The sequence below is a fragment of the Neopsephotus bourkii genome, unplaced genomic scaffold (genome assembly GCF_033783945.1).
Source record: "Neopsephotus bourkii isolate Nb327-2 ecotype Australia unplaced genomic scaffold, CSIRO-AGI_Nbou_v1 NB_659, whole genome shotgun sequence".
Lineage (NCBI taxonomy): Eukaryota > Metazoa > Chordata > Aves > Psittaciformes > Psittacidae > Neopsephotus > Neopsephotus bourkii.
The window spans coordinates 6,409,448-6,428,317 of NW_026901158.1; the positions used below are offsets into that span (position 1 = coordinate 6,409,448).

General features: G+C 48.1%; 1 protein-coding gene across 1 annotated transcript in view; it reads right to left on the reverse strand.

Moving 5' to 3' along the window:
- COL27A1 (collagen type XXVII alpha 1 chain) overlaps window positions 1-18,870 on the reverse strand; it is a 163,869-nt gene that overhangs the window by 10,777 nt on the left and 134,222 nt on the right. The window contains exons 39-49 of the mRNA XM_061352908.1: window positions 12,329-12,382; window positions 12,100-12,207; window positions 10,354-10,407; window positions 10,018-10,071; window positions 5,740-5,796; window positions 5,552-5,605; window positions 4,568-4,621; window positions 3,236-3,289; window positions 1,664-1,717; window positions 1,481-1,588; window positions 1,040-1,147 (exon numbers count right to left, since the gene is read on the reverse strand). Of these exons, the coding sequence (XP_061208892.1) occupies window positions 1,040-1,147; window positions 1,481-1,588; window positions 1,664-1,717; window positions 3,236-3,289; window positions 4,568-4,621; window positions 5,552-5,605; window positions 5,740-5,796; window positions 10,018-10,071; window positions 10,354-10,407; window positions 12,100-12,207; window positions 12,329-12,382 (759 nt within the window). The remainder of the gene's footprint in view (window positions 1-1,039; window positions 1,148-1,480; window positions 1,589-1,663; window positions 1,718-3,235; window positions 3,290-4,567; window positions 4,622-5,551; window positions 5,606-5,739; window positions 5,797-10,017; window positions 10,072-10,353; window positions 10,408-12,099; window positions 12,208-12,328; window positions 12,383-18,870) is intronic.

An 18,870-nucleotide genomic window follows, 5' to 3' on the forward strand; every position in this document is an offset into this window, starting at 1 on the left:
TGAGGATGTGCCAAGACTTCAGCTGGAGAACTGCAATCCAGAGCCTGCAAAGCCAACGTGTTCCCCAGCACCAGCGACTGCAGAGAGGGGCTGCTGAGACCCAGCACCACTCGTTGCTACCCATCAATTCCCTCTGCCATGCATCGGGAGCTGCACAAGCCCCAGTGACTCCGCTTGGGAGAGAGGAGCAAAGGCAGCAAGAGCCAAGGATGGTTGAGCAGATGGCACAGGGGCAATAGATTTCCCTGGAGCCAGGGTGTGGATCTGTCACAACACACCAAGGTCTTGCAGTCGCTTATAGTAGCATCCTGTTATTCTACCCAAGGCAGCTGGAGGGCAGCAAGTGACAGCCCAAGAGTGATGTATTAAGGGAGGCAGTGATTTAACCCAGACCTGAGAGCCTTTCACACCCAGCTGGAGTCCTCCTATTCATTGAGTCTGGCTACAGAGGGCTGAATTGCTTCTGGTCCCGTTTAGATCCTGTGGCCTGGACTAGGGTAATGACCAGGAATAAACCCCCAGGTCACTAAAGCAGCTTGACCCTGCTTCCACCCAGAGGGATGTCCAAGCCCATCCTGGCTCCAGCCATTCCAATGCAATAAATACATTCTAAACCCCAAGCAGCACAGATGTCCCTTTGGCAGTTCAGGCCTAGCAAAGCAGCAGACAGAGGACACCCAATCTCCCAAGGAGTCATCCCCTTTGGGCATCCTACAGGCAGGCTGCAGCAGCTCCTTTGCCACTTCTCCAAGGCCTTGTTTCTTAGCCCTGATTCTAATGAAAGAAGGCTAAAGGGAGGGTATACGCTGTATGTGAGCTCAGTGAACTTTGACAGAGGAGAAAGGGTCCTTGGGACATTGAGCTGCTGTCAGCATCATGAGAATGGAGGGATGAAGGAGGAAAAGGATCTACGGAGCCTCTAGCTAAGTGAAAAGCAGCAGAAGAAGCTTTATTAGACCTTGGAGAACCCAAGCTTTAGAGACAACAGGCTCACAGACAGCATTGCTCATAGCAGTAACTTAGGGAGTCAGAAACTCACCTTGAATCCTGGTGGTCCCTGTGCCCCTGGGAGTCCTGGTATGCCAGGGTTGCCTCTTTTGCCCGGCATCCCTGTCACGCCTTGCTCCCCATCATCGCCCTGCTCTCCCTAGGAAAGAAACCCAGAAAAGGTTGTGGAATAAGATGCTCTTCCCACCTCTGCACAGGGACGGGGGAGTGGTGAGATCCTGCCTCAGCAAGCACCATGGGCAGAGCTGCATCCAGAAGTCTGTGCATGCAAGAAACACTGGTTTATTTATTTATAGACTTGGCAATGCACAGGCAGCATGTGAGATATGCAGGGGGACCTATGATGACTGTGGGTCCATGTAAACTGGACCATCTACAGCTGGACAACATCCATTCCTCCTGTGCTACCTTTTGGTTTTCCAGCTCCTAAGCTGCCTTTGCTGTCGATGCTGTATTACACTTGCAAACTCACCAGCATCCCAGGCACGCCATCCTTCCCAGGCACTCCATCCACTCCAGGGGCACCCTCTTGACCCTGCCTTCCCACCACTCCTCGAGGACCTGGTAGGCCAAGGATGCCCTAAAATCACAAAGGAGTCAGTGATGGAGCTCCTGGGCAGCATCTCCTGGAGCAGAACATGGAGTGTTTACCTACCGGTGAGCCTCTGCTCCCTGCATTGCCCCGTGCTCCTTGCTTTCCTTTTTGACCCTGCAAGTGAAGGCAGACATCTAGAGTTGCAGCAGTTCTAACCCAGCTCCGCTTGGGAGCCTGACCGAGGGTGTGCGTTTGGATAATGGTTGGAAAGAGTTTTGTATAAAAAGGAGGTTTATAAAGCCAGTTGCTCCATCACTGGGCACTGAGCTTCTATTTGGTTTTATTACAAGTGATTCTTCGTATGCCTTGAGAGTTCTAGGGCAGGAATGAATAGCTAGAAGGCAAGGACCTACATTTTTCCTAATACAGAGCAGATGAGGACAAAGAAAGCAGGATGAACTCGAGGGAGGACTCAGTGCACTGGCAAGCATTAGAACAAGATGCTTAAAACCTGCGTCCTCTCTCAGTTCATGGGCAGCTCAGTGCCAAAGCAAGGACCCAGTGAGTCTTCTGCATGGCTTTCAGGAGGAGCTTTCCTCTGGGAGGTGGCTCCTGTTTTGGGAAGCTGATGGGGATGAAAAGGGTACCCTGTGTCCGAAGTGTGCGATGTGAACAGAGACATGAAGAAAATCCCCCTGGGCTTTGTTAGCTGTAAAAAGGATTAATTCGTGCGGAATGAATGGAAAACTCGGCCTCATCACCTTCACCAGGGCTCTCTCAGTGAGGTCATGTACTAAAGCACTCCTAAATGGAAGCGCAGCCTATTCTGTGTGTTGTTTCTCCATCTGCACAGGACCAGCTCCATGAAAGAGACACTCCTGGGGGTGCTTTCTCTGCTATTGATTACTCCTAAAGGCAGCTTCAGATTGTCCTTCCATGGGTAGGGTTTATTCCCCTTATCACCTAGTCCATGGTATATATACCAACGTATACCACTATATCTACCAATAACACCTACAGGAGGTTAAACTATCTCCTGGCATCACCCCAGCAGGCTCAGATTTAAAGTCCTGACATCTGCCCAAAGGGAGCAGGGATTTGCTGAGCGCTGAGGTCACATTCTTCTGTTTTAGCAAATAAACCCCCTGATCTGTGAGAGTAATTAGCAAGCTGTCATTACAGCCAGATGTGGAGGAAGGAATAGGTATGAGGTACCGTGATGAACCCTGAAGGACCCATGCGTGCCGTGTTTCCTTGCTCAATGAAGGCAATAGAGGGACTCTTCCAAGAAACGTAATTGCATGGATAAATGGACTCCAAATCCATGAAGGTTTCAAGCCAGAAACGGTCATGGTTCAAATGAGAGACGCTTGCCTGGCTCAGACCTCCTTAGGGACAGAGGAGCCAGCTGGAGGCAGCATGAACAGGGCTATGGGAAAGAGACACAGCCCCATGGCAGTGACTGAAGACCTGCCCAAGCTTCACCCACCAAGCTGAAACTGTCTTCATCTTCTTTAGCTCCATCAAGCCACCAAGCTATTGGGCTTGGACACTCAAATGCATGTTTACAGCCCTCCCAGCAGGTCCTTCAAGGCACAGACCATAGGGCAAATCACACACCCTGGGAATAACGCTTAACCAAGCCGTTTCCTTAAACCTGGGACACTATAAATCCACCCTGCTGAAACCTACCACATCACCTTTGGATCCCTTTGCTCCTGGCTGGCCTGGTGGTCCCGGATCCCCCTGCAAAACACAAGCAAGAGAAAGCTGCTTGAAATTCTCTTCTGGCTGTCACCTTGCACCAAGTACAGCAAAGAACAGCCCTAACACCGACTGTACCGGGGAACAGCCTGTGCTCAGACAGCCCTCGTGGGGGAAAGAGGGAAGGAACTGTCTCCAGAGAGCATTTAACAGGGGGTCAGTTGGATCAGTGCTACCCCCTCCCTTGGGTGGTGCTTGCACTCGTGGAAATCATTCCCTAAATTCCCAATGGTGCCTGGAAAACTGCACTGGAAGCAGGCGGGAAGGAGCCTGTTGTGGGAAAGGTACGGCAGTGACTACACAGTGACTACATCCTTAGTGCTGGTGCTGACTCCCTTCTGCATGCTGCAGCCCTCTCCTTGGCTTTGCCTGGATGTCAGGTATTAGAGATCTACCTATGGAGGAGTGAAGCAGAGAGGATATTTCACAGCTCTCTTCCCCATCACACACATCTGCACCTTTTCTTCTGGCCATCCACATGTGTGTATTTGTGTCAGGGGCAATTGCTTGGCCGACATCAATGAGCCACATGTTTCTAATGGGTCGTTACTTAAAGAGCTTCTGCTCCATCTAAAACACTGACAACCAAGGTGCTACCCCTTAGAATAAACTACATCCATTGGGAATGCAGCAGCTCTACCCACTTCAAGGCCGTTAGATACAGCACTAAGATTTTATCCCAAACCAGAACCTGTTGCTCTTCCCAACAGCCCTACAAAGAATGGGAATTGATTCCACGTTATTTCCCAATACAAACTACATTCAGTGTGCTGCACTCACAGTTGCAATAGTCACATATACAGGTTAGATGCTGCTGTATACAGCAAGGGAATAAAAAGTCCTTCCATTAAGTTTGGATTTAATTTAGTCTTTCATCAATGCTGGCAGAATAACACGTTCTCACCTCACACTGGCCCATCTCTCACCAGCAGCATGTCAGATGTGTCATTCCCAAGCAGACCCCTCCACTGTCACTGTCAGCCCCATATCCAAGCTCTTTAGTCCCTCTTGGATCACTCAGAAAAGACAATTTTGGACACAGGCTTCTGGGAATGATCCCTGTTTCATCACCCATCTGAGTCTCAAAGTGGACTCAAAATGCCCATTGTCTAGGCCTGGCTCATGGAAATGCACACATTGCATGTCACAGCTCAGCACATTCCTTACTGCAGCCCTTCCCACCTTCCTTCCTTCCTTTCTGCATCTGCTTTTCACATGCAAGAAACATTGGGTAGCTTACAATAAAGCAGCATCTCTTACAGGTAAGCCTTGCTGGCCAGGTTTTCCTCTTTCTCCATCAAGTCCTTCTTGACCCTTAAATGAAAAACAGAGAGGGAAAAATGTTTATTCATGGGTACTTTTGTGGCAATGGGAAACAAGAAGGGATGTAACGTGCTCTATTGGAGCTCTATGGGAGGAGAAGATCTATATATCTGCATTCTGCTGATACAGAAACATCGAAGCTTGCAGGTAGTGTACATGCTCCCATGGATGTGCATTGGAAAGGAATAGCTAAGGGGAGCTCTAATCAGCATCTAAGCAATAATGAAGGCTTTCTAATGCATTCCTAAATACACACAGCACTAATGTAAGTGATCAGTTGGAGACTGCTGTCCTATAAAGTAAGGCAGCAGCACCGTTACCCTGGTGAATGGAAACTCTTACGTAGATTACTACAATGGGTCACTCTGACCTGCTGGTTTTGGGTGGAGGTAAGACTTAGTAAGACTTTGCAGATCAGTCAGTAGAGATGTCCTGCAAAGAGAGCATCACGAGCACAGGGATTAATTCATAACCCTGCTCTTGCTTTTGACAGAAATACCAGTAGTGAACAGAGATCTCCCCATGAAAGACAATACAGCCATGGGCACATCAGTCTTGAATGTACCAGCACTGGCATGACCAGACTGGTACACATCTTCCCCAGGGTGTTTCCTTGGTAATCACAAATACCTCTGGTGAGATGGTCCTGCTCATTCTGCCAGTGTAGTGTGCTCAGGTAAGGGCATGGCATTGTGAGATGCTGACCTGTAGCACCCACATTTGCTTTCAGAAACACTTGAGGTACAGATATCTGAGTTACTCCTTGTTTGAAACAACCATGTGCAGTGGTTGACAAGGGACCATAGTCATGAACCATGACTACTGGGCAAAGGGTTGACCTTCTGTGGGCTGATTGATGCAGATTGGAAGCCCTTCCCTGAGACAGCCATTTCTGAATGATGCATTTGGAATAAGACTCACAGGATAACCAGGGTCTCCAGGCTCCCCTCGATCACCTCTGTCACCAACAGGACCCTACAACAACACAACAAGGTGGGCATAAACAATCTGTCATCCGCAATACCTCCATGGCTTGTACATGGTCTGCAAGGAGGCAACCCTGCCAAAATCAGGCCAGGGTTGAGTAGAGAAGGGATTTAACATCGTACTCTGTCTCCGGGTGGTCCCTGTGGGCCTTCTACCTTCCCATCATCTCCTTGTTCTCCCTGTGAATAAGAATGCAAGTGTTAACATAGACAGCAGACTATGTGGCAGATGCTTCTGTTAAGACTCAATTCAGTCCTCCCATACCATGGGCTCCTAAGTCCAAGCCTCTGTTGTATTGTTTCTGTTGTTTGCTTCACAACCTGGAGCACATTGACTCTTCACATTGCTTTCCTGGCCTCTCTGCTGGTTGTTTCTGTCTGGTCTAAACTGTCCTCCCTAAAGAACCAGGTGCAAAGGGTTATAGAGCTTATAATTACAACAATATGGGAAACAGTCTGCTCTGACTTCTATTGCCAACACTCAAACCAAGCTCTTTAATGAAGCCTTTCCCCACCCTCACTGAGGGCTGAGCTGTCATGGGCACACGGGTGGTCTGGATGGGCTCCCTGGTTGTGTGCCACCACTGTGGGTTTGCCTTACAAGTGGTCAGGTGAGAGGGTCAGGCAGCTCCCGTTGCTGATGGGATGCTCCACACATGGTTTGGTTGGTAGATAACATCGTCCTGCTTATTTATAGCTGAGATCTCTCTAAAACATCCACAGAGATCCCTCGAGACTGAACGCAGACACTGCCTTTTCTTAAGGCTGTTGTTTAAGTCACTCAGGGTCATGGTGCCCTATTTGCTCTGGAGCCTGGCTCAGAGACAGTTGTTTCATTGCTCCCCATAGAAGACAGCCACATTCCAGCTCCTCCACTTCTTGGCCACTTCATAGTGCTCAGTCTCTGGCACTCTGGCTCCTTGGGATGAATGTGTCACAGAGCTCCTTTTACATTGCAGCTAATGGAGAGAGGAGGTCTGGGGGGTCCTGGGGCTGCTGTGTTTGGGGTGCTTGGGGTGATCCTAGAGCCCTGAAATCCAACCATCCACAGCCATGCAGAGCCAGGTTTCCCACAGACTTGTGTAATTCTCAGTGGTTGCACCAGGCCTTTCTGGTGTATTTATGACTGCTGAACTTTCTCTCTGGGCTACTCCTATCTTCTGTTTGACATCTGTTGTAGTAAGGGTGCTTGGGCAATTTGTTAGTGATTCTGCCTCTGGGAGAAGACCTTTGGGGTGATTTGCTCAATAGAATGAGGTTCAAGATTTGGCATAATCTATTGCCATTAACAGGTAGCAAAGAGCTTAGCGTATCTCTCTCCATCACATGCTTGCTGACAGCAGCATTCTCTTTCGCTGTACTGCAACGTGTTGGATGGATGTTGCTAGGATTTCATATATACTCACAGGTTACTTACTGTACTTGAGACCATGCACTGAGTGGGGAACTCCAGCATATTTGCCTGGTGTTTTGGGGAGGTATCATGGTTGGAGAAATACATAGGGAGAAACTGTGCCAGGATGGCTCCAGAATGTAGTACTGAGGAAATGGATGGAGACATTTGGGTGGTGGAATAAAGAGAAAGGGAAGTAATGCCTAAGAGGTTCTGCCAACAGTTTCCAGCGCTACTGAACTTGGTGGTAGTCAGTAGCATAACCTGGCACTTGGTTTGCTTTCTAACCATTATCAAAGGCATTAGGTTAGAAGGGAATCAAAGCCACTGTTCCTTAAGTCTCATGTAAAAAAACCCCAGTAGGTCCCATTATACACGTTACTATGCAGAAGTCTTGGCGCTGACTTCTTCTTTCCAAACAGGATGTGAACACCTTGCCTTTTGGGAGCTGAGATGTGATGAACTCCAGGAAAGCTCAATTCTGGAGACCCTTGAAGAGCATCAAGGCTCACACACTTTCTCCCCAGAGCTGAGTTGTAGCTTTGTGTCCCTTTGAGTCTAATTCCCACCTTTTCCTTTGTCTCCTAACTGCGAAAACCCTGCAGCCTGGTCAGCAATGGACCAAGCCCCTCCAGGACTTCCTCTGCTGTTCAAGGGGGAGATGAAAGGTTTGTGCTAATCCTTTGGAAAGTTGCAGTGCAAAGAAGTTAGAGTAAAGGGCAGCAAAGTAAACATGTTGGGATACAAATGGAAAACGCATGGAGAAGAAGGGAAGGCTTGTTGTTGTTGTTGGCTCCTGTCCCAAAGTGAGATACACCAGTTTGTAATTTCTAAAAGGATCCCATCTGGACTGCTTTAAGCAGCTGCCAAGTGCAGGCGTCTGCTCCGAGCAAGGCCTCTTTGAGGAGCTGTAAATGTATTAAAGGCACTGGAGTAGCTGCCTGCTATGGGACAAGGGAGCTGGATTCCATAGGAATGCCTCTTACCAAGCTGCTTGCTTCTCTGGAAGAGGGAAGACCTTCCCTGATATTGTTCATCCTCCTTCTTCAGCACTGCTCCGTTTACTGCATTGTTTAAAGCTCAAAGAGCAGCCATGGACCTGTTTTCTTCTCCTCTTCATTTTCTCAGATTCAGGCTTCCATATTCATGTTTGCATGCATGTATGAGGTTACAGATGTCCAGGGGGAAGGAATCTGTCCTTAGGCTGGGTTCCAGGTGACTCTTAGGGGATAAGAAGGAGAGATGGATAAGAAAACTTAGATGCAAGATCCTGGATGCTGAAGGAAATGATGGTGGAGGCTCAGCATGGGATGCTGTGCTCTCCTTGCTCTGCTCCTCAGCAAGGTACCAAGGTATTTGAGACCTGTTGACCTTCCAGGAGGACATGAGTGAGATCTGACTGTCAATGCTCATTAGACACCTGACTGTTCTCAGCAGGATGCATTAGATGCTTTGGTGTCTTTGTGAGGCTTCAGCTTGGATACTTGCATGTGGAATTCATTCCATCATCAGCATTGCTGTGCTCTGATGACACAAGATCCATGTTATCTCTGAGGGAGTGCTCTTGCAGTGTCCATTTGTAGAAGAATATCATGTTGGTGAAGAGGAGAGTGCATCACTGAGAGCTTCAGGTCAACAATTTGGGGACCATTTACTACTGAAGAGATGGGAGCTTTCAGGAAGATGGCAGCTTTCATGGTTTAAGATAAAACAGCAGGCAATCTAAACAGCAGGGATATGTATCTGCACATCGCTTACTCCTTCTGCTGTAAGGCCAATGACTCATCTTGCTTTTGGTAGCTACAACTACAAAGTTCTCTGCCAGGATGCTCAAGTTTCACCAGTGGGACTGTGCGAAACCTCTGGCCAGGCTCTCAACTGACATTGTGCTTGGTCATAAGCTCTCACATTACTATCCTGGGCTGGTTGTGCTTGGTTAACACTTGCCAGTTCCCACATGGCCACTCAGCAGAATGCAGCAGAGGAGGAATGCTGCTGAAGTCTGGAAGAGCAAGAGGTGCAGCTTGGGAAGCGGATGGGGCAGCATTAGCGTGGAGAGGAAATCCAACAAGGCATTGATGGAGATGCAGAGCAGTAGGAACATCACCAGCATTGATGGTGATGAAAGCTATCCTCTGTGGATGCATTTCAGCAGATGGAAATGACTGGAAAAGCAGCATGACCACTGTTCATCCCCACAATGACACAAGCAGCTCACCCTGCCCCACTGACCACCAGCACGGGGACTCACTACAGCACAAGGAGTGTCCAGGCAGAGCACAGAGAGCAGCATGAACAGGGTGTCCTGACACGCAGGAGCCTGAGCTGAACGGATGCATGTGAATGCAAAGACGAGCCCTTGGGATCTCCATCCCACAGCCTCCTTTTACAAGCAATGATGCTCCTTGCACACATCCAGCTGCAATCACACTTTGGCTGTGAAAGTGAAGCTCTCCATGACGGGGAGTGGAAAAGGAGTGAAAAGAGCTCAGTGTGTTTCCCCTCTTCATGGGGACCCCATGACTGACCATTGCCAATGACCATCCCTTCCCTTCCCACGCTGGGGCCGGAGCATCGCTGCGGCTGCTGGAGGCACGTGCGGGGCTCTGTGAGTACAGCCAACACCACCGACAGGAAACCATTAACGTGTGAGTCACTGCTCCAGCCTGAGCTGGTTACGGCCGTGCTGACTCAGCAAAAGGGGGAAAGCACAAGGAGAAAGAGGGCTCTGACTCAGGCCAGCTCTGGCAACGGGGCTGGCGAGAGCAGAGCAAGAGCATTAAAGAGGAGAGACCAGTTCTGCCCCACTTACAACAGGCTATCGGCTGATTTAAGCCCCATTTGCTGAGGACCAGTTAGTTTGTGCAGGGTGCTATTCTGATTTGATCATAGGAAGCTATCAGTCTGATTTCCTTTGGTTTGGAGATTGAGCAGAATTTCTATGGATGCAGGAAAAATGTGTCCCCAGAAGGCATCAGCCACCATCACAAGCGCATATGGAGTCTTACCTTTTCCCCCTTTGGCCCTGGTGGTCCAATTGGCCCTGGTGGTCCTGCGTGTCCCTGTGGAGAGCAGACAGCACATGAGACAGGAAGGAGATGTTTGACTGAAGATTCTCCCTCAAGCCCTCTGTTGTGCATCCCAGCTTTGGAGGGACCCATGGCTCATGGCAGAGATGAACCAAATGCATTTGGTCTTGATGGTACAAACCGAGACTTTAGAAAGAATTAAACTGAACTCAAGATCAGAAATAAATCCCAGCATAAGAACAATTTTACATCCTAGTATGGCAGATTTGCATTTGAGAACAGACAGAAGCTGCAGAATGACAATAAAATCGTTACCTGGTAACCCTTTAAGCCAGGTTCCCCTTGAGTACCCATCCTTCCTGGAGCACCCTGGAGAGACAAGTACAGAAAGCACCATGAGAGTAGCCCATATGGATATCACCCCACAAGAGGAGGATGCACTGGGCTCTGCAAAGCAAAGCTCAGCACCACATCCAACTGAGGCCACCTGAAGTGCTTTTGCTTGGCTTTTTCTCTCTTACACATGGAGACTGATGTTAGGAGTCCATCATTCTATGTCTTTGCCAGCATTTATATTCCCCACCTCATTCTGATTTACTACCAGAAAAGGCTGCATGATGTATGCTCTTCATCTGCCCTTCTAGATGTCTTTATACCCAAATCAGCTTCGTACTAGGAAGCAAGTCCACTAGTGAGACCGTTCTCAGGCATGACCTAAACTGTTGGGAGGAAACCTTTCGGTGTGGTTCTGAGGCCAAGAAAGGAGTTTTCTGGGTTGTGATGAGGGCACTGCAAGCGCTGTTTGTTGCATCTAGAGCAGTCTGAACAAAGGGGTTTAAATCAGATCAAAGTGAACTGCAACCATTCCATATCATCCCATTTAGCATGGAAAAAGTCCTTTTCACAAGACAGGGACGTGTTCACTCCAATGGATGGCTGCTCAGCCATTGGTTTGCTTCCTTGGGAAATAATCCATGGAAGCTTTGGCAAAGAATACGATGGGGGGGATGTATGGGAGGCCATAACTTTTAGCGCAGGAAAACACTATGAGCAGAACCATTGCTCCATCACTCATTTGCTACTGTTCTGAAACATCATCGTGACCCTGAGCTCATAAACAACCGCTTTTCCACTAAGTTCTACCAAATTTAGTGCAAGAAGCTTCCTTACCAGCCTGTACTTACTACTTACTGCTGCTGTCCCAATGCACTTGTCTCATGTACCTAAAGGAGTTGAACTTTTTCTTCCCTCTCCACCACACTATTCCCTCTGAAAGCCTCACCTTCAGTCCCCAACTCAGACTCTTTCCCATGCTGTAATTCTTCTTGCTGCAAGTGTTTTAGATAAGTAGATCAAGAGTGGGTGTAGAAACAGGGCAGAAGTCCAAGGCAGAGTTCCTTATAACAACACAGTTTGACTTGGAAGCAGCTCTTGCCATGAGCGTGCGGTCTCAAAGGGAATGATCATAGCAAAATAACAGCTTATCAGTTTATTCCCTTCTCCAGAAAAATCCCCACTATTTCAGCCCATCTGGGCAGTTGCGAAGAATCTCCACGATGCAACGTGAGCTGGGCTCACAGGACATGGATTCACACGGACTGTAGTGGTAGGACAAGGGGTGATGGGCTCAAACTGAAACAGGGGAAGTTCAGGTTAGATAGAAGGAAGAAGTTCTTTACTGTGAGGGTGGTGGAACAGCTGCCCAGGGAAGTTGTGAATGCTCCATCCCTGGCAGTGTTCAAGGCCAGGGTGGACAGAGCCTTGGGTGACGTGGTCTAGTGTGAGGTGTGCCTACCCATAGCAGGGCATTGGGGCTGGATGATGTTAAGGTCCTTTCCAACCCAAAGCGTTCTGTGATTCTATGACACCAGCACAACCACCGCTATGGAGTCTCCCCTGTGCTGCTGAGAGCACGCATTGAGCTGTTTTGGTCAATGAAACCCATCTAACACATTGCCCTGAAGCCTCTGTTGGGCTCTCTGCTTCCTTCAGGCCCGGGCCCACCCTTGCTAGTCATGGTTCTGTGTGTTGTGTTCAACCATCTGCATCAAGCATTCTCACCATCGGTCCCAGGGTACCTCGGGATCCTTTAGGGCCTTGGTTCCCCTTCGGCCCCTCCTTCCCTGGAGCTCCTGTCTCGCCGAGCTGCCCCTGGTAGCCCTTGCTGCCCTGCGGAATGGAAGCACTGATGTTAATGTAGGACACAGCTGCTTCTATGAATCAACAGCAAAGATGAGCAAAGAATGGGAGATCCAGAGGAGGAGATGTTATCAATGGGAGATGTTCTTACCTTCTGGCCAGGTTTGCCCTTTTCCCCGTGTTTTCCTGGTTTCCCTTCTGGTCCCTAAGAAAGAAAAAGAAGCTGTTAGAATAGGAAAGCAAAGAAGACCCATTCCAACCAGGCCACTTCCCTGGCACATTCAACCTTCATAGCATCCTCACCCATCCTATCCTATTCCCATGGGAACCAATGAGGAAGTCATTCACAGGTACTACTGGAGTATAGCTGAGTTTGTTCTTGAGCTGCTCCAACACATGGAGGAGAAGGAAACCTCATTGCTCAAAGGTGGAAAGGTCTCCATGACAAGCGACTACAGGACAGCCTGGCTGAAAGGTGACATTTGTCTTCTCCAGATCACATGTCAAAGACAGGCAGGTGATGGAAAAACCACCTGATGTGTCCAAGTGTCCTTGAGGATGCCAAAGAGGGATCTCAGCAGTGCTCCTTGAAGACATCATCCACTGAGCTGAAATATGGTACTGACCCCACTGCTGCTACAGGAAGGGCTGAACTGGGGAAAACACATTTATCCTGACCCCACAAAACATTCCCTCTGGTCTGCAGAGCTGCCATCTGTGCAGCACTGCTTTAAGAGCTGTATCTTTCACCACCAACTATGGCACTGAATAGGATATCAATATTTTCATATGGTTTGGGGATAGTGGCAGTGGAACCATTGGCTTAACAGCAATTCTTATTTTTACCTTGTAATAATAGGTAATAATAATAATATCACACCTTGTAACACAGGCAGGTTTAATTTTCTATCTCCCTGCCATGCCCATCTTTCTACTCACAGTGCAAGGATCTTCCCTCTATTTGTCCTATTACTACTGCAACACACAGCACACAGAAATCACAACGCAGCTAAAAACAAAGCAGGATGCCAAGCTCCAGGTGGGAACCACAGCAACCAGAAACAAACCTTGGGCTGCTTTGTGCACCCAGTGTGGGTGCAGAACCTGCCACCCCTCCTTGCAACGCAAACAGCAGCAATCAGCTGGGTAACCAAGCACAGCACACTCTCCTTAGGGAGCCTGGGGAGATCGTTTGGCCCCGTTGGCTGCAAGGCTGCCTGCATGCTTTAGTTTTGACAGAGAGAAGCAGAAGCATCGCTGAAGAAAATAACTCATGCCTTTTGGCAACTGCAACAGCCTTTTCAACAGCATCCCCACACCAGCGCAGCATCCCGCGCTCTGCTCTCCCACCTCCCGCTTGAGGTATAATGTTCGCCACCATCGATGCTGCAATCTCAACTGAACAAAAGCAACTTATAAAGTAGGTGTATCAAAAGGGTTTCACTCTGATCTGAATCATGGGCCTCAGAAGTGCCTGCTCTTCACACAAAGGAGCAATTCAGACTTGTTATAGCCCTAAAGAATTGTGCCAGTTCTTCATTTCCCAAAGGGAACAGCTCCGTTTTACCTTAGTCAAGCATTTCAAGAGCCCACCTTGTCAACACTATTAGAGCTTCACAAGGGACAGATCCCTGCCAAGGAATACACAAGTCCTATTCTGATGTCCCTACCATCTTAACTTGGGGCTTTGTTTGCTATTTTCGCCACTTTCCAAGAGATCACCTTTGGAATTCTTTTCCCATAGATGCTGAGCAACCCCATTACATGATGTATTATGGGTGCCAAGCCTCCACATCACCCATGTGGTTTGACAGTACAGAGAAGCCTTCACCAATGAGAGCACCATCCTGACAAACAGCCATCCCCATCCATCTCTGCAACTAGCTCACCGCTGGACCTGGTACCATGTCCCTCAAGTTCTCCACAGATCGGGTGCAATGTACGTAGTGAAGCAGCAATAGTGCTCACAGACCCTGCTCTGCAGCAATACTGTGATGCTCAGTAGCTTGAAAATCTGGACAGTGAGTAGTGGAATCATTCACACAAGTTTACTGTCAAAACAAGACATGAACAAATAAAGACACAACTGGGATTTCTAATCAGTTGCATAGTGTTTTTCCATCAATCTGTGCATTAAGATCCTTTGGAAGCACAGGCAATAGATACATCTTACAAATGGGAGAAAGCCCATTTTAAGTTAAATCTGTTCTGATCCCAGTGGTGGCCAAGCCCTTGATCTTCTCCAGCAGAGTAATTTTGTATGCTCGGATGTGCTCCTGAATTGCTGTGCTGTAACACAAATGCAAACCAAATACTTCCACATTATGGCTCCATCCGCAGGATGAGGATGTGCTCGTCTGTAGAAGATGCAGACACTAGTGCATGGATGAGATATGCTTTTATCACTGCACAGGGTAGAGGGACTGTGTTTACAAGAGGATCCCACAGTTACCTCAGAAGAGTCTGAAGTACAGTATCCACCTGGATACATCTCCCATGGAAGCAATGAAGCAACTTGCTTCTATCCACAATGGGAAATGTCTTTGCTTTTTGAGGAGACAGGTTCAGGCCTTAAATCTCCTCATCTGAGAAACAAAATGATCCTAAAATCTGCCAGTGTTCAAGTTCATCCTTGAACCCACAAAGATGAAATAGAGATACAGGGTTAGTCATCTGGGAGAGGAAAAAAACCAAAACATAACCCCAACTTAGACGGTCCAAGCCCTGCTCACAGCAATAAATGCGATCTGTACCATGTTCAAACAGAGTCTTCAACTTCCTCTGGGTTTCTTCAGCTTGTCTTTCCCTGTTGGTGGAGTCTGAACATGGATTTGGGGTCCAATAAACTCCCTCTACCAGCTTTTCCCCTTAGGATGCATTTGCATCGTTGAGTAGGGATGTTCATCTGCTCCAGAAGGCTCCCTGGGTCCTCCAGCTGGGGTGCGGCTCCTTCTTCATTGCTGGAGAAAGCAGAATTGGCAGCATCTCCATCTCTTGACAGTGATAGCAAGACCAGCTGTCCTCCCAGTGAGCCACAGAGATCTTCCTCTGAGCTCCTCTCACTGCTCCTAGCTCTTGTCTGCCAGTTAAAAGCTTTACTGGCATAAATAAATGGGTCAAACTGTGCTGGCGACACCATCAGCAGAGACGTGGCTTGCATCTTGGAGCCTGAGTCACCTCCTCGAGTGGAGTAAGCGCTATCAGCAGAGGATGTTGCTGTGCTCTACCAGCATGCTTTCTAGGACTTTGGCCAGCAGAGCTCTGCTAGTGAGTGGGAAGCCTACCATATGCCTGATTTTCCTGGATGTGCTTTTTCCAACCGCGCAGGAATTTTGCCCAGATGAATTTAGAGGCAGCTCAGCACTTGTCTGGGGTTCCCAGATATGTGATATCTCTGCTTGTGATGTTCCAGATGTGATGCCTGTTGCAATCCCAGACGTTGACAGGGCACATAGGCAGCGGTATGCGCAGTTCCCAGAAATCACTGCACTGTCACATGCCACATGTTACACAGGCAACAAGAAGCCCAGTAACAACTGTGATAGCCTTCAAAAAGGTCACATCCTTTTCCTCTCTATTCTTCTGACTCATCTGTCCAGGGATGGAAAGATCAGGCTCAACAGGAGAGGAAAAGAATGGGATAGACATGAAACTCAGTGAGATTGTAGCTTCATCCAGGGTCTCCATAGTACATCAGGAATCCAGCATCTGGGCCTCCTAGGGTTCCTTCTCTCTTTAGCAGAGACAGCAACGAGAGGCAGAAACTGCACAAAAGCCTATACATAAGAGTAATGAATTCCAAGTTCTTTTTGCTGGATCCAAATCAGTTGGGTTCGCTTGCCAAGGCACTAAACACTCGATGCTTTTATTCTTGGGGTTTGTACACATTTTGTTGTGTGCTTTGGGTTACTGGTTTGCTGAGAAAACAAATCTTCTTTCCAAGCTTCTTCCATGAGAAGGGTTATTTTTAAATGGTGATTTCTCTTTATGTGCTGCAGTCTTTGCTAGAGGAGCATATCAGTACCCCCAGAAGATGATGGTATCTGTGACTAGGAACAGTGGAAAGCAGTGGTTTTACAAAGTTAAGCGGCTTCAGGTATGCCAAAATAGCCAAGAAAAGCAAAATAGTTCTAATCTTAGGACTAGCATGTTTGAAATTCCATTGCCAGCTTCTCCAAGGACCAAGTTTTATAAGTTTTTTGCAGGAAGATCATAGATATTCCCTAAAGGAAAAGCTAAATGGGTTGTTTTCTAATGCAAATTGATTAATATTTAAGGACAAAGAGGCTTTCAGCTGCTCTTGGCCTTGGCAGCAAAGTCAGGTCTCTTCCACGGCACAGCGATGTTTACTGGGAGCAAATGGATGAGCAGCCCAGCTTTAAACTCTCAAAACATCAACAGTTGAAGTCTATGTTACAACAACAACAAGCAGAAAAAACAAAGTAAGGAAGTTGAATGAACTGCAGGGAGATATGCCCCAGATGGAGCCAAACAGCGTTAAAATCCAGACCCAAACTTCCCCCACAGTGATGCTCTAGGTCTGGGGAAGCGGTTACTGAGACGTGACTCACCGTCCTGGTTTGGCTCAAGGGGACTCTGCCTCTTGGCACTTCAGAGGGTAGATATGCTCCTGCTTTGCTTGCAGAAGGAAGGAAGCTCTCCGAGGGCACAGACCTGACAAGTTCACTTCCCAAAGACTATCTCTGGGAAGCGTGGAGACCTCAGAGCAGCCTTCCAGTATGTGAAGGGGGGCTATAGGGATGCTGGGGATGGACTATTCATTAGGGATGGACTCTTCATTAGGGACTGTAGTGACAGGACAAGGGGTAACGGGTTCAAACTTAAACAGGGGAAGTTTAGATTGGATATAAGGAGGAAATTCTTTCCTGTGAGGGTGGTGAGGCACTGGAATGGGTTGCCCAGGGAGGTTGTGAATGCTCCATCCCTGGCGGTGTTCAAGGCCAGGTTGGACAGAGCCTTGGGTGAGATGGTTTAGTGTGAGGTGTCCCTGCCCATGGCAGGGGGTTGGAACTTGATGATCTTAAGGTCCTTTCCAACCCTAACCATTCTATGGTTCTATTCTATGACTCTATCTCAGGCAGGTTTAGGATTACCTGGGATTGTTGTGGAACAGGAGCACGTGTCCATGGTCATTGAGTGAAGGTCTGAGGTTACTCCTCCCTACCAACAATGAGGCAGGAAAAAATACCAAAAGCAAAATGTAGCTTCTGAATAAAGAAAAGAAAGCACCAGTGGTGATGAGGAAAAAATCCAATGGTGATAGTTTGAGGCAGTGGCCATAGAGCACTACCTCCAGGGAGGTTGTGAATGCTCCATCCCTGGCAGTGTTCAAGGCCAGGTTGGATAAGGCCTTGGGTAATATGGTTTAGGGCGAGGTGTCCCTGCCCATGGCAGGGGGGTTGGAACTCGATGATCTTAAGGTCCTTTCCAACCCTAACTATTCTATGATTCTAAAGGGCAAAAAAGCTAAAGCACCACTAAAGACAGGATGAGGAAACATAGGATGACCATGCCCATATTGTTCAGGGCCTGGCCAGCAAGCTCATTTAAAGGGAAATGAAAAAGCCCCATATAATTTCCTACCGCTCAGCGACATCTCCATATGAGAACCTCTACTTCATAAACTTTGATCGGGAGAAGCCTCCCTCTATGGAAGACAGTTCACAAGCGCTCAGGAAATTAGTGGGATTACTGGGGCCGGGCACTTGAAGACATAAATGTTTCAGATTTATCAGAACCACATTTCACAGTCACTTTGCCTCGCAGTAGTTTGGAAGGGGAGGAGACAGGGCAGCAGCTCCTGAATGAGTATGGGGAGAGAAGAAAGACTCAACTGTTCCCTGAGAAGAAAGACCTGATTGTACTGCAGGGTTCAGAGGGCTTCACTGGGATCACTGGGAAGTAATGGGCTCTTGGCCTGCTTGTGGAAGCTGAGTGGTGAGTGCAGGTAGAGCTGAATGCAAAGTGAGGTTGGGAAACCCTATATAGAGATCTTGGATGGAAAGACTACAGCTAGCATCACTACGACTTCCCTTTCAGCCAACTTCTTCAGCTTAAAATGTGGAATCCAACCCAAAATGTCATACCCCAAGCTTTCTCTTTTAATACAAATTCTTATCTGCATGCAGATGTTCCTCTGAAATACGCCCCTTACAGGTCTATTTAACCCTGTGTTCTCGAAGCAGTCACTGTGTAGGGCAGCAAAGAGAATCGTGTACAGAGCTGCGCTGTGTGCTCTGAGCTGCTCTGGTTTGGTTTGATAGCCCTGAACTGCCAGTAATCTGTTATTTCTGGGAAAATCCCTTTTTTCCCCCCTCCTTCCTTCCATTTCCTCATCTCTAAGGAAGGAGAACAGACAAAAGCACCACCAAAAGGCTTGATGGGTGGGTAGGAAGTGCAGGAAAAGCGCAAGCCCTCATCCCCACTGAGCTGTGAAGCTTTCATACACGATGACACCCAAATGCTCCAAGGAATCTGATGACTGGGAATAAAGGAATAGCCACAGCACTTGGGCACTATAACCCTGATTTACACTAATGAACACTACTTGTGCTCCCAAAACCCACTAAGGGTTAACGTCTTCCTTTTGAAGGACACGGATGCCCTGGGGTTGTGGAAGAGGAGGGGAACAAAATCCTCTCTTGCAATAAAGGAGGGGAACCTTCAAGGAAC